At 43.0% G+C, this 27,582-nt stretch overlaps 1 protein-coding gene across 2 annotated transcripts in view; it reads right to left on the reverse strand.

Moving 5' to 3' along the window:
• ASTN2 (astrotactin 2) overlaps positions 1 to 27,582 on the reverse strand; it is a 902,613-nt gene that overhangs the window by 495,682 nt on the left and 379,349 nt on the right. For both annotated transcript variants that reach the window (XM_036855709.1, XM_036855708.1), the window contains exon 7: positions 1,468 to 1,635. In XM_036855709.1, coding sequence (XP_036711604.1) covers positions 1,468 to 1,635 — 168 coding nt within the window. The remainder of the gene's footprint in view (positions 1 to 1,467; positions 1,636 to 27,582) is intronic.

Below are 27,582 nucleotides of genomic sequence, written 5' to 3' on the forward strand. Positions count from 1 at the left end.
TCCTTTTCCTATATAAGGCCTTCCAACCTCCCCCCATCACCACCCCCTTCCCAAGCTTCTTTCCAAGTTTGCATCCTAACTTCTCTCTCTCTCCCCTCCAACCATACTGGTCTTCCTGCTAGTACTGAATCAATGGGATCTTCCTGTGCTCCTGCTGCAGAGGCTGTCCCTTGCTATTCTCTCTGCCTAGAATGCTTTCCCCCCAGATGTTAGCATGGCTTCCACCGTCTCCATCTTAAAGTGCCGGCTCAAATGTTACCACCTTGGAGAAGCCTTCCCTGACCACCCTTTCTGTAATAACAACTCCGCCCCTACTCCCAGCTCAGCATCCCTTATGCTTCGTGCTCTCCCCCCAGCATTTATCATCCCCTGACACAGTATATCCACATTTACCTGTTTGCCTATTGCAGCACTGTCCCACAGAACTTTCTGCAATGATGGTAATGTCCTGAGTCCTCCAAGAGGTAGTCACTGGACACATTAGCTATGGAGCACTTGAAATGTGGCTAACATGGCTGAGGAAATGTTTACTTTTATTTAATTTTAATTAACTTAAATTTAAACAGCCACAGGTGGCTAGTGGCTACCTTCTCAGGCAGTGCAAATTTAATGTCTCTGTAGAATATAAACTTAATTAGGACAGAGATTTTGCCTTTTTTGTTCACTGCTATGTCACCAATGCCTAGAAAAGTGCCCAGCTACTCAATAAATATCTGCCAAATGAATGAATAAATGAGTATACTAAGAGATTTCCATACATTATCTCATTTAATCCTAACAACAGGCTTGTGAGTTAGATGCTACTTTCATTCTCTAGTACTCAGAGAGAGAAAGCATCTTGCTAAAGAATGCCCAGCTAGTTTGTACCCTATAGCCAACATCTCCCCAGTTAAGGTGAAAAAGTTCTGGGGATCTAATGTACAGAATGGTGAACAGTTAACCATGTGGTATTATATGTGGGAAACTCCTAAGAGAGTAGATCTTAAATGTTATCACCACATACACAAAAAAAGTAAGGTGATGGAAGTGTTAATGAACCTTATTGCTGTAATCATTTATATGTGTATTAAATCATCACATTGTACACCTTAAACTTATACAATGTTATATGTCAGTTATATTTCAATAAAGATAAAAAAAAATGATAAAGAATACCCAGCTAGTAAAAGGTATTGATAGATAGGATCTAAGCTCAGGGACGTCTGGTGACATTCAGACACTCTGCTTTGCTGAAATTGGACGAGATGTTCTCTGTGGTCCTTTCTGAGATGCTGTGGTTTTATAAGAATTTGCTTTGTTGTCAGGCCATGGCAGTACATAGTTTAACCACCAGTGGGATTGATGGACCTTTACATAAAGCCCCTTGTCAATCACTCAGAAGCCATGATTCTTCAGGCAGAAGGAGTGCAGACCATCTTCCAGCCGACACCCTCTCTCCCTCCATCCCCAGCCCTGCTCGTGGCTCACCGGTTTCTGGGTCGCAGAGCTGCTCACAGGCATCCGTGGTCCTCTGTCCACAGAGGTCCCTCACCCATGGGGAGGTGGCGTTGATCTGGTAATACAGGGACAGCTTGGCCGGGTTCAACCAGTCGGAGACGTCCAGGTAGCTCCCTTCACTCACCACAAAGCTGCTCCCTGTGGGGAAACAGAGAGAGAGCTACTTTCTCCACGATTTTAGGGTACAGGTGTCTTGCCACTGATGCTGCAGGGCAGGAACAGAGACAGGTGCGTACAAGCCATCCGCCCCACCACCCCAGGTCCTCTGTTCTCGCTTAGCTACACACATTCACAGAGCATCTACAACGTGCCAGTCATGGTGTCAGCAGCCAACAGAGACAGGCAAGTCAGACATGAGAGGCAGTTCAGCCTAGTGCTAAAGAGTCAGGCCCTTAGGACTGAGAGAGACTTGGGTTCAAATCCTGGATCCACTTTTACCAGCCGTGGACTTTGGACAAGTCACTCAATGCCTCTGGGCCTTGGCTACATCATCTGTAAATAGGAATAGTAACGGAACCCACCTCACTGTTGTGAAAATGAAATAAATTAATGTAGATAAAGTGCTTAGCCAGTGCCTCATTTGTCCTAGAAAAGAATGATTAAATATTCAAATTTAAAATATAAAAAAAGCTTTTGTTTCTGTCACCCAGGCATCCCCCTTGGAACAGGGGTCACTAATACCCCACAGGGGGAAGGCAGATTATATTCCTCGGAACCACTGGCTGAGCATAAGGGAAATAGCGTCCTGGCCCCCTGGCCTAGGTTGCATTTTGTTTTGTTTTATTGTATGAGAGATAGAGAAAGAGAGGGTGAGAAAGAAAGAAAGAGGGAGAGAGAGATGGAGTCAAAGAAATCTGTAGCACCTCTAAAAGAAAAGCAGCACTCATGCAATGGAAGATGCCTTAATGTTGGGATATAATAAGGAAAGATGGAGTTTGGGGTGAACTGGGTAGTACAGGCTCTATCAAAATGGAGCAGCTGCAACTCAGCTCTAGCCAGCTCTTGCCAAATGGGTCTAAAGGTAAGTGGTGCAAGGACTTCAGGTTTTCATCAGGGGAGGCTGAAAATTTAGATTTTTATTGTAATCAACCAATTTGGAAATGATGGATTACATTTGTTCTTGAAAGCTTGTGTAGGCCAAACAAAAGACCCCCCACACACACACGCATACACACTTACACAGTCATATATGGGTTACATACATATATACACATATATATATTACATATATTCTTTGGGGTCAAGGAGCAGAAGCCCACTGAGGGTGGCCGCATATTGGGTGTAAATGGTGAGTGTATATATGTAGGAATATAGTGAAGGTAGAATTTCACAGAGGGAAATGGGGGAAAAAAGAGGTCAAATAGGACCAGGTTTCACAAAGCTGGACTTGGAGAGTGGTTCTAGATTTATGGCAGATCTAGAGACCTCAGCAGAAGGAGATCTTAAATTGTTTCAAAATTAGCATGATTTGGCTTCTCTCCCTACATCTGCTTCTCTCTACCTCACTATCAAGCAACAAAATCTTTCCATGTATGCAATTTAAATTTTCCAAAGAGGGACTCAATTAATAGACATCCTGTGGGTTTGGCAGCAACCTCTCTGTCAGGTCCCATCAGACCCTGCTGGCTAACCAATGGTCGGGTTTGTCTTGCCTCTGGTACCCAGCTGTGGTCCAATGGGCAATGGTCAGAGAGGCAGGGCCACGTCAGACCCTACCTGGCTGCCCTGAGGATCTAAGATTCCCTGGAAAGGATATGGGCATGGCAGCCAATGTTATCTTCTCTAAGTCATACACATGTTATGATTTATCATCGTATAGAATGAGTTCCTAAATAAAAGCACAGCGGACAATATGGTTTTGGTGAGGATGAAAGAGGACTCTACGTGAAAAGCATTAGGAGTAGATAGCATCGGGCTGGGAGAAAAGGAAATGACCACATTTGAAGTTGGCCTTAAAATCCTTGGCAGCTAAAGCAAAAAAAGAAGAAGTCTGTTGGATTCCATATTTTAAATTTCTGGCAAGGGGAGATATGCAAATCGATCTCCAAAGCCATATTTTCCCCTCTGGAACTAAGCCCGAGCAGAAACATGTCACATGGGTCCTTGTGCAAGGCACCGAACGTCAGTATCAACTACAGATTTTTCTTTTAAAAAGCACAGTCATGCTGTTTAAGTGGATAATTCTTGTATTTATTCTCACTAAAGACTGAGGGATGGATATTGAATTATGTCCCAGGGCTGAGTTTGGCTAATCCCACTACTTTAGGAAAGCTACACAGCACAGGGATAAAGAGAATAGAGTCAGCAAGATATGTATTCAGATCTTCACTCCGCTACCCACCAGCTCTGTAAACGGACAAGAAAACAAATCCTCAGTTATATCCTATGAAAGCTGTGGATACCGATTTCCCCTTCACAGGGTTAAAAAAAGATAAAGATTTAATGAGACAACACATTTGTCTTAGGTCAGGTTCACCAGAAATCAGACTCAATGGCAGAGACTGGCATGCAGGAGGTTTTTTGGGGTGTTCTCTTGTGAGGGCATGAGCAAAGTGGGACTGGGCAGAGGGAGAAGGTAGATCGCCATGCCGTTGTAGCAAAGCGCTCAGATGATCCCACGGGAAGCCCTGGAACTGAGATGGTCCTTCAGAGTTGTTCCAAATCAAGATAAGGGTGTCAGGTCTTCGTATCCCCATAGCCAGTCATAGGCTGTAAGACATCCCTGGGGAAGGGACGTAAACTTGGATGAAGTGGTCCCTTTTAATGGAGGGCATTTCTCCAAGGAAGACTCAGAGAGAGTGGTCAACTGTCAACATTCCAGGGGGCTGGGGGAATGAGTGCCCCTGTTCTAATGAGAGATTTGGAAGCAGCATTACAACATCCACTATAGTACGTGAAGTCCCTGGCACATGGGGGAATCTCAACTTGCTGGAGCTATTTTGATTACTATTTGGATTTCTTATGAGCTTGGAAGCTCTGAATGCAATACTGGTTAACAGATCTTTTCAAACATGAGAAATATGATTCTCATTGGAAGTGACTCACTCAAGAGCAGGTTATCCCCAGCTTCTTTAAAAAGACACTACGCCAAGGTGTACTGTTGGTTTAATGACACGAGGAAGTTACCATCCTTTGAACGCACTCTCTGGTCCAGATCCTGGGATGAATGCTCACTTAATCCTTACAAGAGCCTTGCAGCATAGGTATGTCCCTGCTTTTACAGAAGGACAACATGAAGTTCAGAGAGATGTTGACTTAGCCAAACTTGCACAACTAGTAAGTGGTCCAAGTGGAAACTGAACCCAGGTTTTTCAGCATTCAAAGCTGGGACCTGCCCATTATTCCAGACTGTCTTGAGAATTGGAGCTTTGGTTGGGTATCAGGCAGAGTTGCCTTCCTTGGTCTTTCTACTCCTCCTCTGGGAGTCTGTGCATCCCCCTTCAGTGTGTTCCTATAGTGTTGAAGGGCTTTTGCTTTCTCTGATAGGTTGTGATCTCCTGCAGGGAAGAAGTCATGATTTGTTCATTACTCTGTTTCAATCCAGCTCTCAGTAAAAAGGCTTTGCGCATACTAGGAGCTTGGTGACTATCTGTTGAATGAAATAATGAAATCAAAGTTCCTTGCTTGACTAGAGGAAAGTTCAGCTTACTTTATGATGGAATGGGGAAGTAGAAATGCTTCCTCATTGATCCCAAAGTTTAGTTTTTTTCAGCCTGTGGGAGCCAGAACACAAGATTAGCCCTTCAGAGTCTCCCTAGTTCCAAAGCAAAACTTGAACTTTGCTATCGTGGCTCATGAGCTCTTGTTCACCCCATGGGCTTGTGATGTGGATGATTAGAGATGCCAGAGGGACTCCGTGTGAATGGGCAAAGGTGTGTGGCAGGGAGCTGCCATATCAGAGAGTGAAAGGAAGTAACTGAAAATCTAATCAAGGCTTAAGCCATGTGTTCATTCAGCCAACAGTTATTAAACTGCTCCTTGAGTAAGAAATAGACATAAAGATTGAAAAACAGACTGACTCCATCAAGAAATCTGTAGAATAATGAGGGAGATCAAACGTATGCACAGGTAGATATAATACATCCTAGAGTGTTGTAAGAACTGCCTGAAAGGGATGGGCATTAAGTGGACATAAGGGGAAGGAAAAAGGGGGATCGGAGAGGAATCATTAAAAGAGTCGATCTTTAAGCTAGACCTTGAAGAATGCAAAAAAGAACAACAAACTAGGTGAAAGCTGAGGCGGAATTTGCCCCTTAAGCCTCGGCTTCAGACCTGGCTCATATGCCTCTTAATCTCTCTAATACGTACAAGGTATTCCACTCAACTAACAGCTATATATGCCCTGTTATAGATTCATCCATTCATTCATACATTTGTTCATTTAACAAATAAAGCGCCTACTATGTGCCATGCCCTGTTCCTATGCTCTGGATGAGCAAAACATGGTGTCCGTCCACTGAAAACTTGTAGTCCAGGAAGGAAGGAAGGAAGTTCAAAGTGGCAAATCTAAGGCAAAGCATGAGTGGTTCTAATCCCCTTTTTCTTACTCTCCCATCTAGATTGTGTATTTCTTGAAGGCAAAGACCGTGCCTTATGTAACTGTGCTATCACCACCGTGCTTAGAGTATAGTGGAGGTTCAGAAGATGTGTGTGTGTGTTGTGTATGTGTGCATGTGTGTGTTGAATGAGGACGGGGGAAGGGAGAGAGAAAGTGTTATAAGCCAAAGAGTAGCAAGCAGTTCTCCCTGGGTAAATTCTACCAGTACTTCGAGAATAAATATTTACACAGGAAAGGAATAAAAATGCCTTATTCCATGTGTCTCATATATCTCTAGTTTTCCAGCGGACCCCTGTTTTATTTTCTTGACTTTGGATCAAATGCATTCCCTTTTTCTGGGTGCTCTGAGAGTCTTCTTTTGTGCTCAAGTCAATTTCCTCAGAGTGCAATGACTCCGGAATGAATCTTTGCCAAAATCTCAACTTCAAAATGTCATGTTTCCTTATTTTAAAATATATACATACTTTTCTCTCACTGGCTGTGGGAATATACATCATCTAATTAGCCAAATGGATTTTCAGTTCAGCCCAATCGTTTCCTTATTTTGCATCTGAAGTGCGGCGTTGCTCAGGGGACCGCCTGGGCACGGAGGTACTCATTAACTCTGATCTTCAATTACATTGATTATAAGCCTGCTTCTGTAACTGTGTGGCATAGATCGGGGTGAGCTGGGGAGCTCAGGACACTCCGTAGTGGAGTCGGAAAAGCCAGAGGCACATCAGCCCCCAAAGACACAGAGAGCTACAGATGAGAACTAAAAATACCACGGAAGGAGGTAGCATCAGACAAAACCGCCTGGAGAGCCAGACAGCCGTGCAAATCTCTTTCATTACACCTCAAATCATGACACAGACCTCTGAAAACCATGGATAGAAAATTTCAAAAGAAGGCTCTGGTCACAGTGGTGAATGGGGAGCAGAGGAGGGAAGAATTGTATGGCTAAAAGATGGTCTTCACATAGGAAGCTCAGGGAATTTTTTTAGCCCAACGTATTCTGCTCTCTCTTCTGTTCCCTCTTTCTTTGGGTGCAAAATAATTACAGGCTTCCTTCTTTCTGTTACATCATGTTTCCCCATGAGGATCCCATCTGACTTGGACCTGGGAGAAACGTCTTTCTGGGACATAGGAGGAAAAACAAAGTGTGATGAAGCAGAAATAAGGAGCGCATCTACCTTCAGCCCAATAGACCCCTGAAGAATGCACCCACTCCTACCTCTCCCCCCAACCCCCCAATCCACAGAACCCCACAGAATGTAGAATGAATACATTCTACCACCAGCCATTGACTGAACACTGTTTAAGGAGTGATCAAACTCTGCAAAAACAAGGTTAAAAACAAGAGTTTGAGGGTTTGGAAGAGGGAGCAGAGCCAGTGTGGGTAGCTGGAGGTGCTCAGCCTCTGGGAGAGAGCAACGGCTCTCTAGGGTCGCAGGGTTGGGGGGTGGTTCTCTTATAGACATCTCTGAGAGAGGAATCTGCCACTTACCTCGATGCCTTAACCTGACTTTCTCCTTCCAGCTCTTTTCCCTTCTGCCATTTCTTTCTTTTTTCCTTGGATCAACTTCAACCTATTTCTCTGTACTCTCTTGATCTGTTATGGGCTGACTTGTGTCCACCCCAAAATTCATTTGTTGAAATCCTAATGCCCAGTACCTCAGAATATGACTGTACTTGTTGAAAGGATCTTTTAAGAGGTAATTACGGTTAAATGCAGTCATCAGGGTGGGTCCAATACGGCTGGTGTCCTTCCATGAAGAAGCGATTAGGATACAAGCACACACAGAGGGAAGACCGTGTGAAGACCAAGGAGAAGATGGCCATAAGATAGCCATCGACAAGCCAAGGAGAGGGGTCCTCAAAAGAAACCCTGCCAACACCTTGATCTCAGACTTCCAGCCTCCAGAACTGTGAGGAAATAAACGTCTGTTGTTTAAGCCACATAGTCTGCGGTACTTCGTTATGGCAGCCCTAGCAAACTGATGTATTACTTCTTTTTTGACAGCAACTATCTCTTAAGCCTGGCATTTGCTCCATTTATTAACCTTTATTTTGTGTCATTGGTCCCCATGGATCACTTCTCAGAAGAAAGTTTTGAAATGTATAAAACATAATGCATAGTATTACAAAGGAAACCAGTAACTGAAATAGAGTTCTATCCATGGACCCCTTGGGGGTTAGTGGAGTCCGGGATAAAAACCCTCATCTGAACTAAGCTATTTTCATTCATTCCACAGGTGCCCAGTCTGCTGCCTGACCTGGTTCCAAGTACTCCCAACACCACTGGATGGGCAGAGGGAATGGCGGCTTGGCTGCAATGAATATGTAATCTTGCTGAAGTATATGAATGAGATACATATGACAAGGAGAAGAAAGACACTAAGAAAACGCTACGATAGTCCAGTGGCTAACTGAAAGAAGGTTACCTCTTTCCTTTTGTTTATTGTACATGAAAATACTGTTTTTTAAGGTCTAAGGAAGATAGAAACTTGGTGAAGATCAGAATTTTCTTGGAACAATCATATAATAGATCAGAATTGTATGATGCTAAGTTACAGGTTTAATTCTAAACAGTTAGAAAACTCTAAGTTCCTCTACTGCAGAGTTTCTCAATTTTTTTTTTTTTTTTTTTTTTTTGTGTACGGCCATGCCACACGGCTTGTGGGATCTTAGCTCCCTGACCAGGGATCAAACCCGAACCTGTACTCACTGCATTGGGAGCGCAGAGTCTTAACCACTGGACCGCCAGGGAAGTCCCGCTCGACTTTTAATTTTTTTTATTATCACACACGAAAGAACCTTTTTAGACCTTTTTCCCCTAATCACTCCCCCACCCATAAACTTTTAATACCACAGATATACTGTATATCTGTTTATGTACTGTGGTTTTGTTGTACATAAAAGGAGTAAGATTTTTTGTGCCCCCCTCCCCGTACTTCCCAAGAATCAATTTCACCCCTTTGGAAGTATTACTGTCCTCACTGAGAATGGATGCTCCAGGGAGACCCTCTTCTTTTAGAAGTAAAGAAACTGAGGGCTAAGGAAGGAGAGAGATGTGCCCCAGATCCCACTGGGATTAGTGAAATGTCTATAACTAAAACCTAGATTTTACGACTCCCAGCCTCTTAGCACCGTGAGGGAGGTGAGGGTCAAAGAGGTGAACTGAATTTCCCAAGGCAACAGAGCTGGAAAGTGTTGAGGCTGGACCAGAACCCGAGTGCTGTGACTTCTAGCTCAGTGTTTGTTCTAGGATTTCACAATGACGATCAAGAATAAATCCCATTGCTGAGTATTATACTGTATATATACACCACATCTTCTTTATCCATTCGTCTGTCCATGGACATTTAAGTTCCTTCCATGTCTTGGCTATTGTAAATAGAGCTGCTATGAACATTGGGGTGCATGTGTCTTTTTGAATTAGAGTTTTCTCTGGATATATGCCCAGGGATGAGATTGCAGAGTCATATGGTAACCCTATTTTTAGTTTTTTTAAGGAACGTCTATAAAAAAAGAATGAAATAATGCCATTTTCAGCAACATGGACGGACCTAGAGATTACCATATTAAGTGAAGTAAGTCAGACAGAGAAATATCATATGATATCACTTATATGTGGGATCTAAAAAAAAATGATTCAAATGAGCTTATTTACAAAACAGAAATAGACTCAACAGACATAGAAAACAAACTTATGGTTACCAAAGAGGATAGTGGGGGCGGGTGGGGAAGAGAGATAAATTAGCATTTTAGGATTAACATATACACACTACTACATATAAAATAGGCAAAAACAAGGGCCTACTGTATAGCACAGGGAACCATACTCAGTATCTTGTAATAACTTTTAATGGAAAAGAATCTGAAAAAGAATATATATATATATATTCTGATATATATATGTATCTGAATCACTTTGCTATACACTTGAAACTAACACAACATTGTAAATTAACTACACTTCAATAAAAAATTAAATAAAAAAAGAATAGATTCCATGAGAGTAAGTTGTCATGAGGCTAGAGATCCTGCGATGGGAAGATGAAATGCTAATACCCTTGCGAGGTCCATGTCATAGAAGAAACATTGAAGAATCTATCACTAGATGTCCCAGAAAAGGAAGCATGGCTATAGACAGGCCACTGGTGTTCCAGGTTAGCAAAAGAGTTATTTCCAAATAAAGCTGTTTCAAAGCCTTGCTCCCTCTCCCCAAATAGAGGTTTCCCTGTAGTGCCAGACCCATATTTCCTCCAGGCAATTGTGTTTCTACGCTTTCTATCTTTCCCACCTCAAATTGTGATCAAAGTCTAGCTAAAACAGATTGCCACAGAATTCCACAAGCCTTTATGTATCCTTGCTCTTGCTTCAAAGTTGAGTTAGGGGTGTTTCAGTCTGAACAAAAGAGGTTTAAAGTGTTGAAGTTTCAAAAAATTATTTTTCTCCCCAGAGATATAACAATTTGGTATCAAGCTAGGCAGCAGGGGAGAAGAACAAAGTCATAAAATGCTTCCCGTTTTTCTTTGTTACTTAAAATTTTAAAGAAGAATTGTGGTTAAAGATTAAAAGCAGCTATTTACTTTTAATTTAACAATTTGCTTATCTTTTCTTCCTTTCTTTAAAACAAAAAAAAATTCTTCATTAATTCATTGGGAATTTATGCATCAAAACCAATCTCAATGTTGGATTTCTTTTTGATCCAATAAGATCAGTGCTTCTTGAATGAACGTGGTGGACAGTTGCTCCTAAAACTCAAAGATCCTTTAGGTCTGACTAATATTGAAAAACTTCCCTCTCTGTCAGTTGCTCACATAAGACATGAACTTGAATGGGAGTCAGAGGTCTGGATTTTGGAGTCAAACAAGCATGGACCAAATCCTAGCCCAGCCACTGAGTAACTGTGTGACCCTGGAACAAATCACTTAATCTTGGCAAGCCTCCTCAATTTCCACATCTGTACAAAGGGAACAGTTATTTCACAGAGGTTCTATGACCATTAAATGAAAAACACTTGAGTTGCCTAAGAACAGGACTGCGCCTGGCTAGGGCCTCTGAGTTGTACTATTCCAGGGGACAAATTTTACATAGCAAAAAAAAAAAAAAAAAAATTCATGCTATGCATAATCATATGTCTATCCATATATACCATACATGGTATATATATTATTGTATATTTCGTATATACAATATAATTGGACAATTGAGTGTGCCTATGTATATATGCTTGTGTATGTGTACATACACAGACACAGATAATTCTGTGAATAACTGTACCCTATTTAGATGTTGCTCCTGGAGCTGTGCAACATGGCGGCCCTGCCTGGGAAACAGTCAGACAATAGCTTCATTTAAAAGAAGAAAACCTTTACCCTGTCTACCCAAGAATGGTCATTTCCCCTGTGTGGATTCATGGCTTATCTCAGCAGCATCTCTGATTTTCACAATTTCCAGGGGCAAGCTGGCTAGGGCAGGAACAAGGGATACTATTTTAAGATACGTTGCAGGAACTCTACTCAGTACTCTGTAATGACCTATATGGGAGAAGAATTTTTAAAAGAGTGGATATATATATATTTATAACTGATTCACTTTGTTGAACAGAAACTAACACAACATTGTAAATCAACTATACGTCGATAAAAATTAAAAAAAAATATGTTGCAGGAGTGAGGTAACATTGTAGAGGCCCTGGAGAAATGCCTGGCACCTATTAGGTTCAATAAATTTGTAATGAAAATACAAAATTTGTGGCTGGGACATGACTGGCTGGCTGAATTAACAAATGCATGAATGTGCCCTGTGATTTTCTAGGTCCAGCAGCTTAACTACGTTCCTTGCCCCATCCCCCCTTCTTCTGGTCCACCCTTTTCTATGAAATACGCTTCTTTTTGCCTTTCCCAAGCAATCTGCACAAACGTCAGGGCCTGTTTGGCAAGGACGATTCACAACTGTGAGCGCTAAGAATAACCATATTAGCAATTCCTCCGGGATCTGTTTCATCGCCACACCGTGGGTTCAATGCCAACCGACCAAATTAGGTCCAGGCACCTGCCTGCTTTTGTGTGTCTGTCATTGCGTGCGTGCATGTATGTACGTGTGTGTGCGTTCCTTTCTCTCTAGATCTCTTACCTTCTATTCTCTTCTCTTTTGAATTCAGTGGGAAAAGCACAGACCTTGGAATTGGGAAACCTGGATTCAAAAAGTGTCCTTACCATTTTTTATTTGAATGACCTTGGCATCTGCTTAATATTCCTTTCCTCAGCTTCCTCATCTAAAAGAGGATGAATAATATTTACCTTGAAGCATTTGAAGGACTATCATATGTGACTCTGTGTACCTCACTTATCAAATGGAAGTTTTTATTACTGCTGCTGCTATTAACCTAATTGATCCTAGAAATAACTCTGGAGGGCAAATGTTACTTTTACCCCCATTTTACAGACAAGGAAACTGAAGCTGAAGGATGTCAAAGGTACATGTTTCAAACTGCACAGCTAAGAAGCTGATGATTCCAAATCAGAGCTCAGTCCACCCGTCTCTGAGTCTAGAGCTCTGTCTGTAACACCAGGTTGCCTCCCATTCTTCTTACTTTGAGGAAAACCAATCCACACTACTAAGGTGTGTGTGTGTGTGTGTGTGTGTGTGTGTGTGTGTGTGTGTGTGTGTGTGTGTTTGGCCTACGTCAATATTCATCTCTGGTTATTTCCCTAAGTACTGAGTTTCTCACGGTGGTACCTGAAACATAAATCAGACCATGCTGAGAGTGTGTGTGAACGAGAGAGAGAGAAATGGCAGGGGGAAAGTGACATAATACTGTAATTCAATACTTAATATCTCCAAAGACATGTAATACCTCCTCTTGACATTTCCAGAAGATATTTTCTGGAAACCGGACAATAATTCAAATTAATGCTAAGCCTAAATTTAATTGTTTTATGATGCTACAAAGGAGTACATGGGGCAAGGCTTCCAAAAATCAGAGGTTTCAACAGTCATGTTGATGAAACAGATTTCACCGTCTGGCACAGATGAGAACAGCTGCTTAAATGCAGAATACTGGTACCCGGAGCAACATAACAAAGGAGGCTCAGCTTAGGCTCACTGCGGCGTCCAGAGCCACCAGCCCCGCACCAGCCGAGCCTACTATGAATTCTGGGAAAGGTGAGGAGAGAAAGGGTAAGATTTTTATTTGAGGACCAAATGAAGGTCTTGAGGCTCAAACAGGATATAGGATGACTGAGATCCACATTTCTGGTACATGGCATGTGAAGGATGAGTTCTTTCATTCTGTTCTCAGGGGGTGTAGCTTAAGGGAGCCAGGCTCTGAAATCAGAAAGGACTGGTTGGAGCCTCAATCCTGCCACTTACCAGCTGATGAACTTTATGCCCATTATCTGACTTTGAGGGCTCCTCTTCATTCATTCATTCATTCATTCATTCATTCATTCATTTATTTATGGCTGCGTTGGGTCTTCGTTGCTGCGCATGGGCTTTCTCTAGTTGCAGCGAGCGGGGGCTACTCTTCGTTGTGGTGCGCAGGCTTCTCATTGCGGTGGCTTCTCTTTGTTGCAGAGCACGGGCTCTAGGCACACAGGCTTCAGTAGTTGTGGCACGCGGGCTCAGTAGTTGTGGCTCTCGGGCTTAGTTGCGCCTCAGCATGTGGGACCTTCCTGGACCAGGGATCGAACCCGTGTCCCCTGCATTGGCAGGCGGATTCTTAACCACTGAGCCACCAGGAAAGTCCTGGCTCCTCTTCTATAAAATAGGGACAATAATACCTATCACATACTCCACGTACCATACTGAGATGTCCATGGTTGATGAGGAAAGCAAGTTGCCTAAGAATATGTAGGATCTTATCTCAGGTTTGAAACAAACAAACAAGCAGCAATTCAGGGTATGTGTGTGTGTGTTCACGCATGTGTGTATATGTATGTATTTGTGCCAGTGTAGGAGTAGCAAAAATTCTGGAAGAATATACACCGAGAGAGTCATCAACCCAACAGACTAGGACTAGCAATATGAATGAGGGCATATTTAATATTTACTACAATCACTCCTGTATTGCTTTAATAATAAGAGTACTGCTGTTGCTGCTGCTACTATTACTACTACTACTACTACTACTACTACTACTACTACTACTACTACTACTACTACTACTACTACTACTACTGCTACTACTACTGCTACTAGTATACCAACAACTTCAGAAGGTTTGGGGAGGAATAAAGAATAAAATACACACACACACACACACATACACATATACATATATTTACAGTATTGAGTCAAACACATAGTTGGTGACCAAATGTGCTTGCTATTTATTTTTTGTTGTCCCTGGCAACTAAGGAATATTGTCTCTCTCCCTTGGACTAGGAGAGGCACTGGATAAAAAAGGCAGCAAACGACACTACAATGGTTCTGCTCCTCCCTCCCAGGCATGTCCTTTCGAGCACCATCCATCCTTTTGTCTCTGCTCAGGTGTTCCTGTATCCTGCAGCATCCTCCTAACCACGCCTGTCCTCGGGGTCCCAGTCAAAGGCAATTTGTCCTCCCTCTCACCTGGAAGTGGCCTGTCCTTCTTCTGCCCCAATGGCCTGCATGTGAACCTCTCTCCTTACACGATTGTCACTATTAAAGGATTGAGTTCAGCACAAACTTACGGAGTATCCCCCACGTGGAAAGATTTGGGCAAGTTGATGTCTTATCTACCTTGGAAGAGACTGAGCTTTCGGAAGGGACAATCCATATCTAACTCATCTTCGAATAGGGTTCCTTAGCACAGTGTTTGGCACTTAGCAGGTAATCGGTAAACATTTTGGATGGATGGATGGACGGATGGACGAAGTGACAAATGGTGCTTTCAGCTCTTTGAAGAACACCACCTTAGATGTTATTAAATGGAACAAAAGAAGGCGACCACACAGTTTTCCCCCTACGTTCTCCAATAGTGCTTCAAATTTCACCGGAGACTCACTAATGAGCCTTAGTAATAGGCAAGGTTTGTTCAGCACTTAAGACACTGTCTGACACCTTTACGTGCAATATCTCACTTGATCCTCACAGCAAGAGATATTAGAGCTTCTGGAGTCAGACAGATCTTGTTCAGCAGCTGTGTGAGCTTGGGCAAACCTATTACTTTCTTTGGGACTCGGTTTCCTCATTTCCTCATTCCTGTGCTTCATCTAACTGTCACTTTACTTCTCAGCAGTCTGGTTACTGAGTTTAAGTCTGAACATATTTATTCACATAGTTGACAAATGTTTATTGAGTGCCATACATATGCCAGGCCTGGTTGGAAGAACTGGGTATTCAGCAGGGAACACAAAAGACACAGCACTACAGCACTTGGCTGCAGCGAATGTACAAGGAAATGAGCATTAAACAAGTAAATGCACCAACACGTACAGGATTACAAATAAGGAGTGCTGCGGAGAAAGAAAGGAGCTGCTGTGAGTACCCAGCAGGCTGTGTGTGTGTGTGTATTTGGGGAGGAGAAGGGAAAGTGGTGATATCAGTTAAATAATGTTTCTTGCAAAAAAAAAAAAAAATATATATATATATAAAGTACGTTAAGTTCTAAGATGGAAAATCATTGGGTTCTAAATATTTTCGGTTGGAACCAGCAGTGAAGCAAATGATGTTAGCTAAACTAGGGGATGTGTAAGATTTGGCGTGTATTTATGCTTTTGCTTTCAAACTCAATTGTCCTTTCTGCAGTGCTAAGTATCTGAAAGAGCAAAGGTAAATACCCAAACTAGGATTCTGTGAATCTGAACTCAACCCCACAGTGAGGTTTACAATTTACACAACAGGATCGGGCTTTACCGGAGGCCATGTAACAGACCAAATAGACACTAACATAATTTCACTTTTGCAAAGAACTAGTCAATTTTCTCTATTTTTTGTTGTTAAGTTCATTCAGATGATGAGGCCCTTCCTGTTTTTTTTAAATTTTATTTATTTATTTATGGCTGTGTTGGGTCTTCGTTTCTGTGCGAGGGCTTTCTCTAGTTGCGGCAAGTGGGGGCCACTCTTCATCGCAGTGCGCAGGCCTCTCACTATTGCGGTCTCTCTTGTTGTGGAGCACAGGCTCCAGACGCACAGGCTCAGTGATTGTGGCTCACGGGCCTAGTTGCTCCGCAGCATGTGGGATCTTCCCAGACCAGGGCTCGAACCCGCGTGCCCTGCATTGGCAGGCAGATTCTCAACCACTGCGCCACCAGGGAAGCCCCCTGTTTTTTTATAGATGGAGAGTCCAGTGCCGTGTTTAAGAGCTGGACCGTGGAGTCAGGCGGCCAGTGTTCATGTTCCAGCCCAGCCACGCACTAACCCAGAGATAATGATCCAGTTCAATGGGCCTTGGTTCCTCAGCTATAAAACTGTGGATGAGAATCTCATAGGAATGTGGGAGGTAATATATGTAAATTAAATTTCCATTGTTTTAAATTACTCACTTTTAATGTAAATGAGGTCATCTACATAAAGTCCTTAAAGCAGTACCTAGCACATAATAAATGCTTAATAAGTGTTAGCTATTCTTATACTATTTTTTACTTAAATATATGTGATAACCCTATTGTGAAATACAAGGGAATGTTGCCTTGTTCAAATACAGTTTGGCAAAAACAAACACAATAACAGAGACTCCTGCTTAAGCTTTGAATATAACAGGGTAAACAAAGGCTCATTCTGGGACTCATTTCTATTTTCTTAATTGCCTGCTCTTGCTCTGGACCTCAGCCAGGAGTCACTCATTAGCCAGGCCATGGATACATGCACATCAGACTGTGTGTGTGTATCAACAAGAACACACAGCTCCTGTTGCTTCTGAGGGCTGCAAAGAAAGGACATTAAAAGTGAGTGATTTGAAACAACTGAAATTTAATTAAAAACAAAATTAAAAGTTGTTTCAAGCCCAGCGCTTCAGCCAGCAAGACTCAGAGGAAATTAGTAAGTGCTACTAATAGCTGGATCTAATTCACAAGCCTCTAGGAAGAGAATCAGAGGAAAGAAGACGCATACTCTTTAGATGAAACAATTAAAGATCACTTCTGAGAAATAATCACGAACAGTATCCCAGGGCAAAAAGGAACATTATTTGCTGGTGTGTTTCTTTTTGACTTTCTCATTTCCATTACGGGAAAGTGCCCTGAGATTCCCCAAGTAGCATCTTCTATGGCAACGGAGAAGGATTTTGAAAAGCAGACTTAAATGAATGGGAGATGGGGGCAAATTCTTTAAAAAAAAAATAATAATAATAATCGTCATTCACTGCCTGAAATTCCATCTTACCAATTCCTTTATCCTTTGAAATTTCAAATACTCAGGTTGCTTAGTCAAATTCTAATCCCTCTCAAATTATGGACCTCAAATAATGAGGTGACAAGTAGTAGCTGGGAACTGGGAACTGGGAACTGGGTGTCAGGATGGTTAAATGAGCTGGTTTCTGGGTGCCATCGTGCATGGAATCAGAGTGGGCAGTGGGGCTGTGTCTGAGATGGACCTGGGAGGCATGTCCCAAAGGGAGGTCAATCTGTCCCTGGTTCTCAGGGCAGCGTGGAGACAGGCAGAGGAAAAGAAGCAAAAACTATGTCAGGAGTCAGGCAGACAAAGAACTGAACTGAGGGCAATAAATGAGGGAAGAAGCGATACGTCAGGGGGAGAAGTGACCAGAGCAGGGATGCTGAAACCTTTCATGAATGGTAACAGGCCAGGAATGGGGTGGCCCAGCTTAATTTAAACATACAAAGTCAGGGCAGACAGGAAATGCCTCTGAACAAAGGAATGCTCATGAGAGCTCTACCTTGCTGAGCATCAGATGGAAAGGCAAAAGAATGCCTATGCCACAGAAGACCCGGTTCCTGCTCACCTATGCAACCCCACCTCACCCCATCCACCCAACCATGCTGACCCTGTCCCAGCTTCTCTGTCAATGGCTTTGGGTTTGCTGTTCCCTCTACCTGAAGTACCCTTTCTTCCTTCTTCACTTCACATCTCAGTTTAAAAGCCACCTCCTCGAGAGGTCTCTCTGACCACCTTATCTGAGATGACATCCCAACTCTCCTCTTTGTTTTAATTATTTTACACCATTTTAATTATTTTCACAGCAGCTCTCACTTATTTCATCGCCTCGACATATTCCATTATTTTGCTAACTTGCTTTGGTGTGTGTCTCCTGCTGAGAATGAAAGCATTATGAAGGCAGGGTCTTTATAATGTGTGTGTGTGTTGTTGTTTTTTTTTTTTCCAAGACATCATCTCTAATGCTCCAGGACACATAAGGAACATGAAATAAATATTTGTTCCACGAGTGAATAGGTTCCGGAAAGATTAAGACATAGTAGGTAAAACAGCTGGTACACTGTCTGCCACATCAGGGGCACATTGACGACTTTTAGTTGATTATTTTTATAATTAACCAATATTATGTTAATTTGGATTCTAATAGTGAGCTTGATCCTGGGAGGGCAGAAGGATGGAGATTCAAAAGGTGACTGGAGGGCTCCAAATGCCAATTTGCTGTCTCACACTGTATTTGAAATACCCGATATGCCATAAGTATGTGCTTGTTGTATAGATGGATCTTATTGGGAGCGTGAGGATGGGGAGGGTGTGAGGCTGGGGAGGGTGTGAGACTGGGAGCTGCTGAGGGCTGACTCAGCAGATTGATAAGGGAGGGGGAAAAGCTGAGCTCAATTTCCTTTTGCACAAACCAGTCTCATCCTCTCCTCAAACAAATTCTTTGAAGGGGTTGATGAATCTGTCCAAGCCCAACCTACCCTTAATGTTCAACTCAACCCCTCCTTTCTCTAAGAATCCTTTGAGATCAACCTCAGTGAGAATTGCATACAGCCACTTTGGAGAACAGTATGGAGGTCCCTTAAAAAACTAAAAACAGAACTACCATATGACCCAGCAATCCCACTACTGGGCATATACCCTGAGAAAACCATAATTCAAAAAGAGTCATGTACCACAATGTTCATTGCAGCTCTATTTACAATAGCCAGGACATGGAAGCAACCTAAATGTCCATCAACAGATGAATGGATAAAGAAGATATGATATATATATATATATATATATATATATATACACACACACACACACACACACACACACACACATATACACACACACATACAGTGGAATATTACTCAGCCATAAAAAGGAATGAAATTGGGTCATTTGTAGTGATATGGATGAACCTAGAGTCTGTCATACAGAGTGAAGTAAATGAGAAAGAGAAAAACAAATATTGTATATTAACGCATATATATGGACTCTAGAAAAAGTGTACTGATGAACTTATTTGCAGGGCAGGAAAAGAGACGCAGATGTAGAGAATGGAATTGTGGACACAGGGAGGGAAGGGGAGGGTGGGATGTATTGAGAGAGTAGCACTGACATATATACACTGCTATGCGTAAAATAGATAGCTAGTGGGAAGCTGCTGTATAGCACAGGGAGCTCACCTCGGTGCTCTGTGATGATCTAGAGAGGTGGGATGGGGATGGGTTGGGAGGGAGGCTCAAGAAGGAGGGGATATATGTATACATATAGTTGATTCACTTTGTTCTACAGCAGAAACTAACACAACACTGTAATGCAATTATACTCCAATAAATTTAAAAAAAAACAGAGAAATAAAGAAAAAAATAAAAATACAGAGTTTCCACTCCTTGTTGGATACTGTGACAAAATTTGGAGGCTATCAAGGTGGAGGAGAGAGACCCTGCCTGAAAGTAGTGTATGGTTCAGTTGCAGGATAACTAGACAGTTACCACAGACCATCACCAAGGTTGTGATGAAGATAAAACAGGGAGCTCTGGAGGCACAGAGCTGGGGCCCTTGTCTCCCCTGCAAAGTCAAGGTGGCCACATCTGAGCTGAACATTTAAGTACCAGGAAGCAGCAGCTAGGTGGAGTGGAGGGAAACGAGGATTTAGATGACAGGAAAGGAATGGCTGTAAAGGAAAAAAAAAGAGAACCTGGGCCTTCAGGAAACAGCCATTTCATTTGGCTGGAGTGCTAACGAGACAGGAAACGAGAAAAGATAAGGCTGAAAATATTTTTTGGCTCTCACATTCTACAATTCAGAAAATTGCCAAGCTGGCTGCTTTGCCATGTGCCCCATGGCCACCGTGTGCCCTCACCCCTGCACCTACATTCTCTCTTGAGGAGGCAGAAGCTGCCACTGTTAATTGTTTCCATATTTCAAATGTGACACCAGCTCCAATCACTGGGCCCCTGGGCCTCCCTTCCAGCCTCTGCTTCCACGGCAGGCTCCATGCCCGGCACGTTAATGCTGCGTTGGAGTCTCTTCAGGAAACGGCCACCCCCGGAGCCTTCACACTCACCGGTCATGTCAGCACCTGTGTGAGGGCCAGGACTGATCACTCTCTCCATTCTCCATCCTGGCCCGAAGACTGTGGAGAGACTTCACCTGAAATATTACTCAAATGATTCAAACCTTCAGGAGCGCAGCCTTCAGAGATCTGGCAAATTAATTTTGCTCACAGAGCATAGTGACATCTCTTACTAATAATTTCCATCCAGGTAGGATTTGTAAAGGTCCTAAGACCGTGTGTTCTTCAAAGTTCCTTGCATTTTTCTTTCCTTCTTTTCTACAAACATAACCAAGAGGTGGGCACCTGATTCTTGATCTCACGTAGGAAAGCTGGTGCGTGAGCAGAATAGTAATAATAGCTAGCTTTTGGGTGTGTTTACCACGGCCAGGCTCTTGCATTTAACAACCACTTAATCCTCAGGATCCCAGTCTGATTCCCGGTGCATTAGCATCTCTGTTTTTCCGAAGATGAAGTAGCATCATAGGGAAGGCGGAGTTAGGACTTAAACCCATGCACTCTGCTGTTGGTGTTCATGCACTTCACAGCTTGGCAAAAAGCACTCTCATTTTGATGTCTGGGGTCACCAGCCTCTAAAGGATCCCAGGAGGCAGATGTCAAGTAGTCTTTGACTCCTTTCCCTCTTTGGCTCCTCCTTGCAATGAACTGCTAAGTTTCCTTGCTCTCGTTCCATAGGACTCCCTTATCTTCACTCTCACTTCTAATGCCCTTGTTCAGACATTATTATATAGACTAAATGTAACAGCCCCCTAATAAATTGCTTGCCTTCTGTCTTGGGCCCTCAGACTCACCTTCTACACAGTGGTCAGTCTGTCCACAGATCTGTATTGAATGCTGACTGTGTACTGGAGACTCCACAAGAACAATACAGCTACAATCTTAGCTCTTAGGGGTTTAAAGTAGCATTATCAGGGGTATTGTTTCCCAAGTCTCGACTATGTGCCGAGCCCTTGTCAAGTGCTTCATATACAATCATTTGACTGCCCTTTGGGGGTGGTTTACTGCTATCACCCCCCTTTCAAAGATGAGTAAACAAGGGCTTAGAAATTAAATAACTAGCTCAATGCTTCATGGCTAGGAAATATCAGAGCCAGGTATTGAACCCAGGGAGTGTGAATCTACAGCTCAGACTCTTATCCAAATTAGACATCAAATAAGCAACTGTGAATGTGCTGAGTGCAAAAAAGAAAAGTTCAGGATCATTTAAGAGGGAGACTAACTTAGACTCGGAGAGAGTGATGAAGATGATGAGGTCAATAAAAACAAGTACCACCCAGTGTTTAGTGCTTGCCAAACATTCTACTAAATACTAGAGAGATAGTATCTCATTTAAATTTCCTAAGAGGGAGCTATTATTATTATGTCCACTCCACAGATTAAGAAACGCGCCAGAGGGTTAAGTAACATTTGTAAATATCAAATAACTATTAGTAAGTCATGGAACCCGCAGTTGAGCCCAGATACATCGGACTCTACAGTCTGAACTCTGAATTGCCATACTGCATTGCCTTTTAAGCAACTACCTTACTTATACTCCCTTGCTTAAAACCCTTTAGTGGCTTTGTGACCCCCGACTACCTCCAAGGTAAAAGCCCAACACAGAGACCCTTGCTCTTCTCATCTGCTCCTCTTTTTGGTCCCGTTCAAGCCCCATAGAGCCGCAGATGCTCTGGATGCTACCTGTTCCTGCCACGCCTTTGCTCTTACTGTTCCTCCTGCCTGGAGGGTCACCCTTCTTGTCTTCACTCTCTCTCATCGTCTCCAACAAAGCATAGAGTCTCACTTCCAATCCCTGCCCATCCAGCTTCCTCCGATGGGACACATCCAAGGCAAATTAAATCCTCTAGCTCCTTGAAGCTTTACCCAGATCTGTCCAGTGGAAATCACCAGGCTTCCCTAGCAGTCTTGCTGACTCTTTTTTTTTGAATTTTATTTTATGTGTTTTTTTATACAGCGGGTTCTTATTAGTCATCCGTTTTATACGCATCAGTGTATACATGTCAATCCCAATCACCCAATTCATCCCACCACCACCGCCCACCCCCCCGCCGCTTTCCCCCCTTGGTGTCCATACGTTTGTTCTCTACAACTGTGTCTCTATTTCTGCCTTTGCTGACTCTTAACTATATGCCCCGCCTGGTCCAGATTATGATCTGCCTTCTAGTGTTGTCTTTTAGTTTACAGCTATCCAATCACTTTAAATAACAAGTGCAATCCCTTTGAGGGCATGCTTAGCATTTACTGAGCACCTGTTATAGGCTATTTTCATACCACTTTCTATTTCAACCTCATCAACACCCTGTGAAGTAGAGGAGAAGAGCTGTACTTTTATAGATGGTGAAATTGATGGTTCAGAGAAGTGAGGTGACTCATCCAAGATCCATAGTTAGTAAGTGGAGGAGTGCAGATTCGTACTGGAGGTTTTCTGCTTCTAAATCTCCTGTTCTTTCCCCTACCTCACACTCCCTTAGTGCAGATAGTATCTGAGTGAATTCTAGAGTATGAGTCCTGGCACTGAGCAGACACTCAGCAGTGTCAGCTGATGGTCTTGATGGATGGATTCACTGATAAAGTCCAAATGAGAATCAGGGTGAAAGCAGGGGAGGGAAGACATGGAAAGTTTAGGGGTGGTCCAGGCTCTGGGAATAATTCCAAGTAAGGGTGAGATGCCCAGGGACTTCAGCAGAGCTCCAGGAAGTTGCCAACAGCAGCCAAAAAAAAAAAAAAAAAAAAAAAAAAAACAAGGATGTGCAGCTACAGATATATTTGGGTTAGATAACTCAGAGGCGTGGCTAGGGAGGAAAGCCAAACAGCAAGGCTCTGCTGGGCACCACAGGCCGGGAGTGGGGAGGGGGAAGCGGGGAGGAATGAGCAGGGGGAGGTAGAGAAGCAGGAGGGATACACAGGTTTTAATTATTCCTCCCATCTCATCATTTCCTTCTGAATATGATGCATCCTCCCCCTCTCATACTCTTGCTGGCATCCGGGATGTTCAAGGTCCCTCAGCAGCTGAAGCTGGGAGTTAGAGACTGAGAGCCATCTTTCCCACCACGGCCCAGCTCCCCACCACTTTCTGTTTCATCCCAGCAGCCCCGGGAGCCTGCGGTCCCTGCACAAGCTTGGCTGTGGTCCTTCTAAGCATCCTTCAAATGGCAACTTGTGGGCTGCGAAAGGTTTGCTCAGCTGCCTCTGCTCCCAAGATCCTTGCTCGGGGGCTGCCTGGCCACAGACTGTCCCAAACAAGAGTCAGAAAGCACTGAGGACTGAGGATGCTAATGGAACGACTGCATAAATACTCCGGAGGCCACATACCTACTGGGATGAGGAAAGAGGGACTCTGGACCCCAGTATTTCTCATTCTACCGTTCGAATGTTAGGCCAGGGAGGAATTTTAAGACCATCTTGTTCCCTTTCCCACATTTTACAATGAAAAAACCTGGAAAAAGCCTGGAGAAGTAGAGATTTGCCCAAAGTCAAGGTGAATTTGTGGCAGAGGTAGGACCTGATCTTGTCATTGAATAATTCTCTGTCTACCACATCCTGTGGCCACTAATTTGAAATAATTCTGCTCAACATGTTCCTGCCTGTGTGACACTGAGGTGGTCACATAAACTCCCTCAGCTTTAGTTTCCCTTAAATTTAAAATGGGGAAAATGCCCGGATCTACCACAGGTGGTAATAGAATTAAATGAGGTAATGCTTTGCAAAGCACTCAGCACGGGGCCTGGCACTTAGCAATGTTCTGTAAATGTTACCAATTCACAGTGTCGTTATTATCACAATTACCAGGAGGCTTGAGCAGCAGAGTCTATAGGGATGCAGTGAAAAGTGTCCATGACCCCTCTGGAAAGCCTGTGTCATCCATCACCCACCTCCAGGGAAGCACCAGTGGCTCTAAGACCCAACTCAGGTAGCACCTCCTTAAGACATCCTCTCCTTAGCACCACACCCCATCTCCAGCTTGGGGTACTTGGCTGCCCGTCCCCTATTTTCCCACAGCACGCACTGCAAACCCCGTTAAGACTCTTACCACACTGTGTTTCCTATTTCATCTGCTTGGTAGTGTCTTACTACCACCAAACTGGGGGAGGTCAGAGATAGTGTTTTATCCATATCTGCATCCCTGAGCATCGAAGCATGCCACAGAGAAGGCGGTGTGCAATATTTGCTGACCACAGGAAGGAGGGAGGAAGGAAGGGAAGAAACAGGCACTATATATGAATCAAGAAGTGGTGATATTCTTCATGAATTTTTAACTATTTAATTTCTTCCTTGGGGCCAAGCTAAGCCTCTCTAAAATTGTACCTTCTTCTTACCTGGCCATACCCACTAAGACCTCTTCTCAACCTCTTTGTCTTCAAAAATAATAAAACACTGAACAAACAGAAAGGGAAAAGCACAGTGTTCTCATCATCAGAGCTATGCTCACAGCTGGCCAAGTGCACGCACACTCACCAGCCCCACTAACGCTCAGCTGAGGCAAGGAATATCAACACTGCTTTTGGAGAGAAAAGTGAGCAGTGGGGGATGAATTAACATTACCAAGGTCAGAAAACTAGAAATCAGAAGAACTGGGAGTAGAACTCACATCCGCTGGGTCACAGATCAATGCACCTAACCTCTGTACCATGTGACCTTCTCTGTCCCAGCACTGCACCACTGTCTCAACCCTACACCACTTTGCAAACACCAAGCCAACAATGATGGAACATCTAACTCCATAGTCCCGAGCTCCATCCCATCAAAGCTCCCACCTGCTATTCTCTCCTCCTAGTCAAAAAGTCAAAGTGGGCTTCTGCTCACAACAGCAGAATTATTAACGAGAATAAATTAAATTCCCCTACCCCCTGCAACCATCCTCTGCCTCTAGTTCCTACTAATATATTTTTGGACTTGATGTGCTATCAAAACACAGAAATTAGTCTCCAAATTTGGATGTCAAATTCAGTTATACCTTTTGTTAAGAAGGGAAATTAGTAACAATTCATCCTGGCAGGAAGCCAAGTTAACATCATAGCACAAAGTGCCCTTAAAGAACGCAACCGAAATGGCTGTTGTGATATCTTTAAAAGCTTGAACATGTTCAGCTGCTTAGAATGGTTTCCCGGGGTTTGTTCTCCCTCAAGCCCCTTGTCACTTTTAACCTGGGGATTAGTTACTATTTAAGGAAGAAATGGCTTGAAGCATTTTTTCCTTCCATGGTTTTGTGGACTTAGACTTTTCTAATGAACAGATTTGAGGCGAAAAAAAAAACCAAAACAGAATCCACTCTAGGGGCTCTCCACAGCTCCCAGCACCAGCCCCAGGCCATGGCTTAGCAAGCTGTCCATTAAGTACAAGAAAAGGGAGAAGGGAAAAAGTTTTCACAGTTTATAATTATATTACCAGTTTCATTACAGATCTCATTTTAATTCTGACTGAAACCTAGGCTTGCCTTCTCCTGCACTCTCTCGCGTATAGTTATTAAATCTGGGTTGGAGTTCAACCTATTCTTCCTGATTTCAGCATATTAATATGGTTTATTGGTATTTCACTGCCACCTCCCCCCCCCCCGGGTGTTCTGAATCTCAGCTCAATTTATATTTTCCCCTCTTCCTGGGCTCTGGGATAAGGCTTGTTTCATTTTGGTGTTGGAGGGGGAGAGATGTGAGTTTGATTGGAGTTTCTTATCTTTGGGGATGGGAACAAAAACCTTGGGAAGTGAAGTCAGTCATAAGAAGAGGAGGCAGCCTCAGATTTCTTGCACCGTCGTTCCCCGGAATGTATCTTCTTAGGGCATCTGCATCCACCTGCCTAACCTTTCTCCCTTCATTCACTTCACAGTCATAATTTATTATATGTCTACTGAGTCAGAACCGTCATTAGGCTTCACAATAGTTTAGAGCATGAATAAACTGTGGCTTTGCTCTTGAGGAAATTTCAGACTAGCTATTAAAATCATTTTATTTATTTATTTATTTTCATTCAACCAAAGCTTTGGGGGCACTCCGTTTTGGGTGCTGTCCTAGGTGCTGAATATAATGTTCAAAACAAACAAATATGATGTCTATCCTTAAGGAGCTGGCAACCTAGTGGGAGAGCTCAACATTAACTAAATAAGACTATAATTACAAATAGAAATGAGTGCAATCAAGGAATAGAGCAGGGCTCAAGGAGAAAGAATAGTTAAGGGCCCAGCAGAGACTGGGAAATGAAAGGGGAGGTCAACCACGGTAGGGTAAATGGAATTTGTACCGAAGAAACTGAGGAAGTGGGGAGAAATTTTCCGAGAGTAAGAAGGACATGTGCAGAGGCCCTGAGGCAGGAGACAGCCAAGGATATTTAAGAAAACAATGTAGAGAAACTGGTATAAGGTGAGGTTAGAGAGGCAGGCAGGGACCTGATCTTGCTGGGACTTAAAGGCCATGTTAAAGAGTTCAAGCTTTATAATGAGTACAATAAGAAGTACTTGAACAGTTTTATGGGAGGATGCAACATGTTGAGATTTTTCATTTTAAAAGATTGCTCTGTTTGCAATGTCAAGAAAAGACTGGAGAGGCGCTTGATTTAATGCAGGAGGCCAGTTCTTCGGACTATGTCAGTTGTTCCAGTGACACATACATAACAATAACTGTGATGGAAATTAGACCGTGGGGTTATTAGAAAGATACAAATACAGTCCTATGTAATTTTCAAGGAAGGAGGGATTATTTCTGACGGGCGTTTCCTTTGAAGAAGTTTTGGGGTTTTTGTTGAAGAAGGTTTTCCGGAGAAAGGAGAAAATTAAGTTAGGTCTTAGACATGGGTAGGATTGCAATACATAGAAATGAGGTAATACAAAGCCAGGCAGCCTATCTGTCTAAATAGTATCAAGTGCATGCAAAGGAGTTAAGAATGGAAAAGGCAGAGGTCATACTGTAGAGCACTTCTATACCTGAACATGTTCCACGGTGCTCAAAAGTCTGAAATAAAAACTGAACATTTTAAAACAAAGCTCCGGATGATTCCAGAGAGCAAGATGTCCAAGGAACTACTCTTTTTAGACAAGTTGCCTGGTGGTCTGTGACTAAGCAGTCACCTTCAGTGTGGTGTAACTTCCACTTCTAAGAATTGAAAATACTCCTCCCATGTACTCAAATCACTGCAAACTTGCTCTGAAGTCACTTATGAACCTCAT

This window comes from Balaenoptera musculus, chromosome 6 (assembly GCF_009873245.2).
Source record: "Balaenoptera musculus isolate JJ_BM4_2016_0621 chromosome 6, mBalMus1.pri.v3, whole genome shotgun sequence".
Taxonomy (NCBI): domain Eukaryota; kingdom Metazoa; phylum Chordata; class Mammalia; order Artiodactyla; family Balaenopteridae; genus Balaenoptera; species Balaenoptera musculus.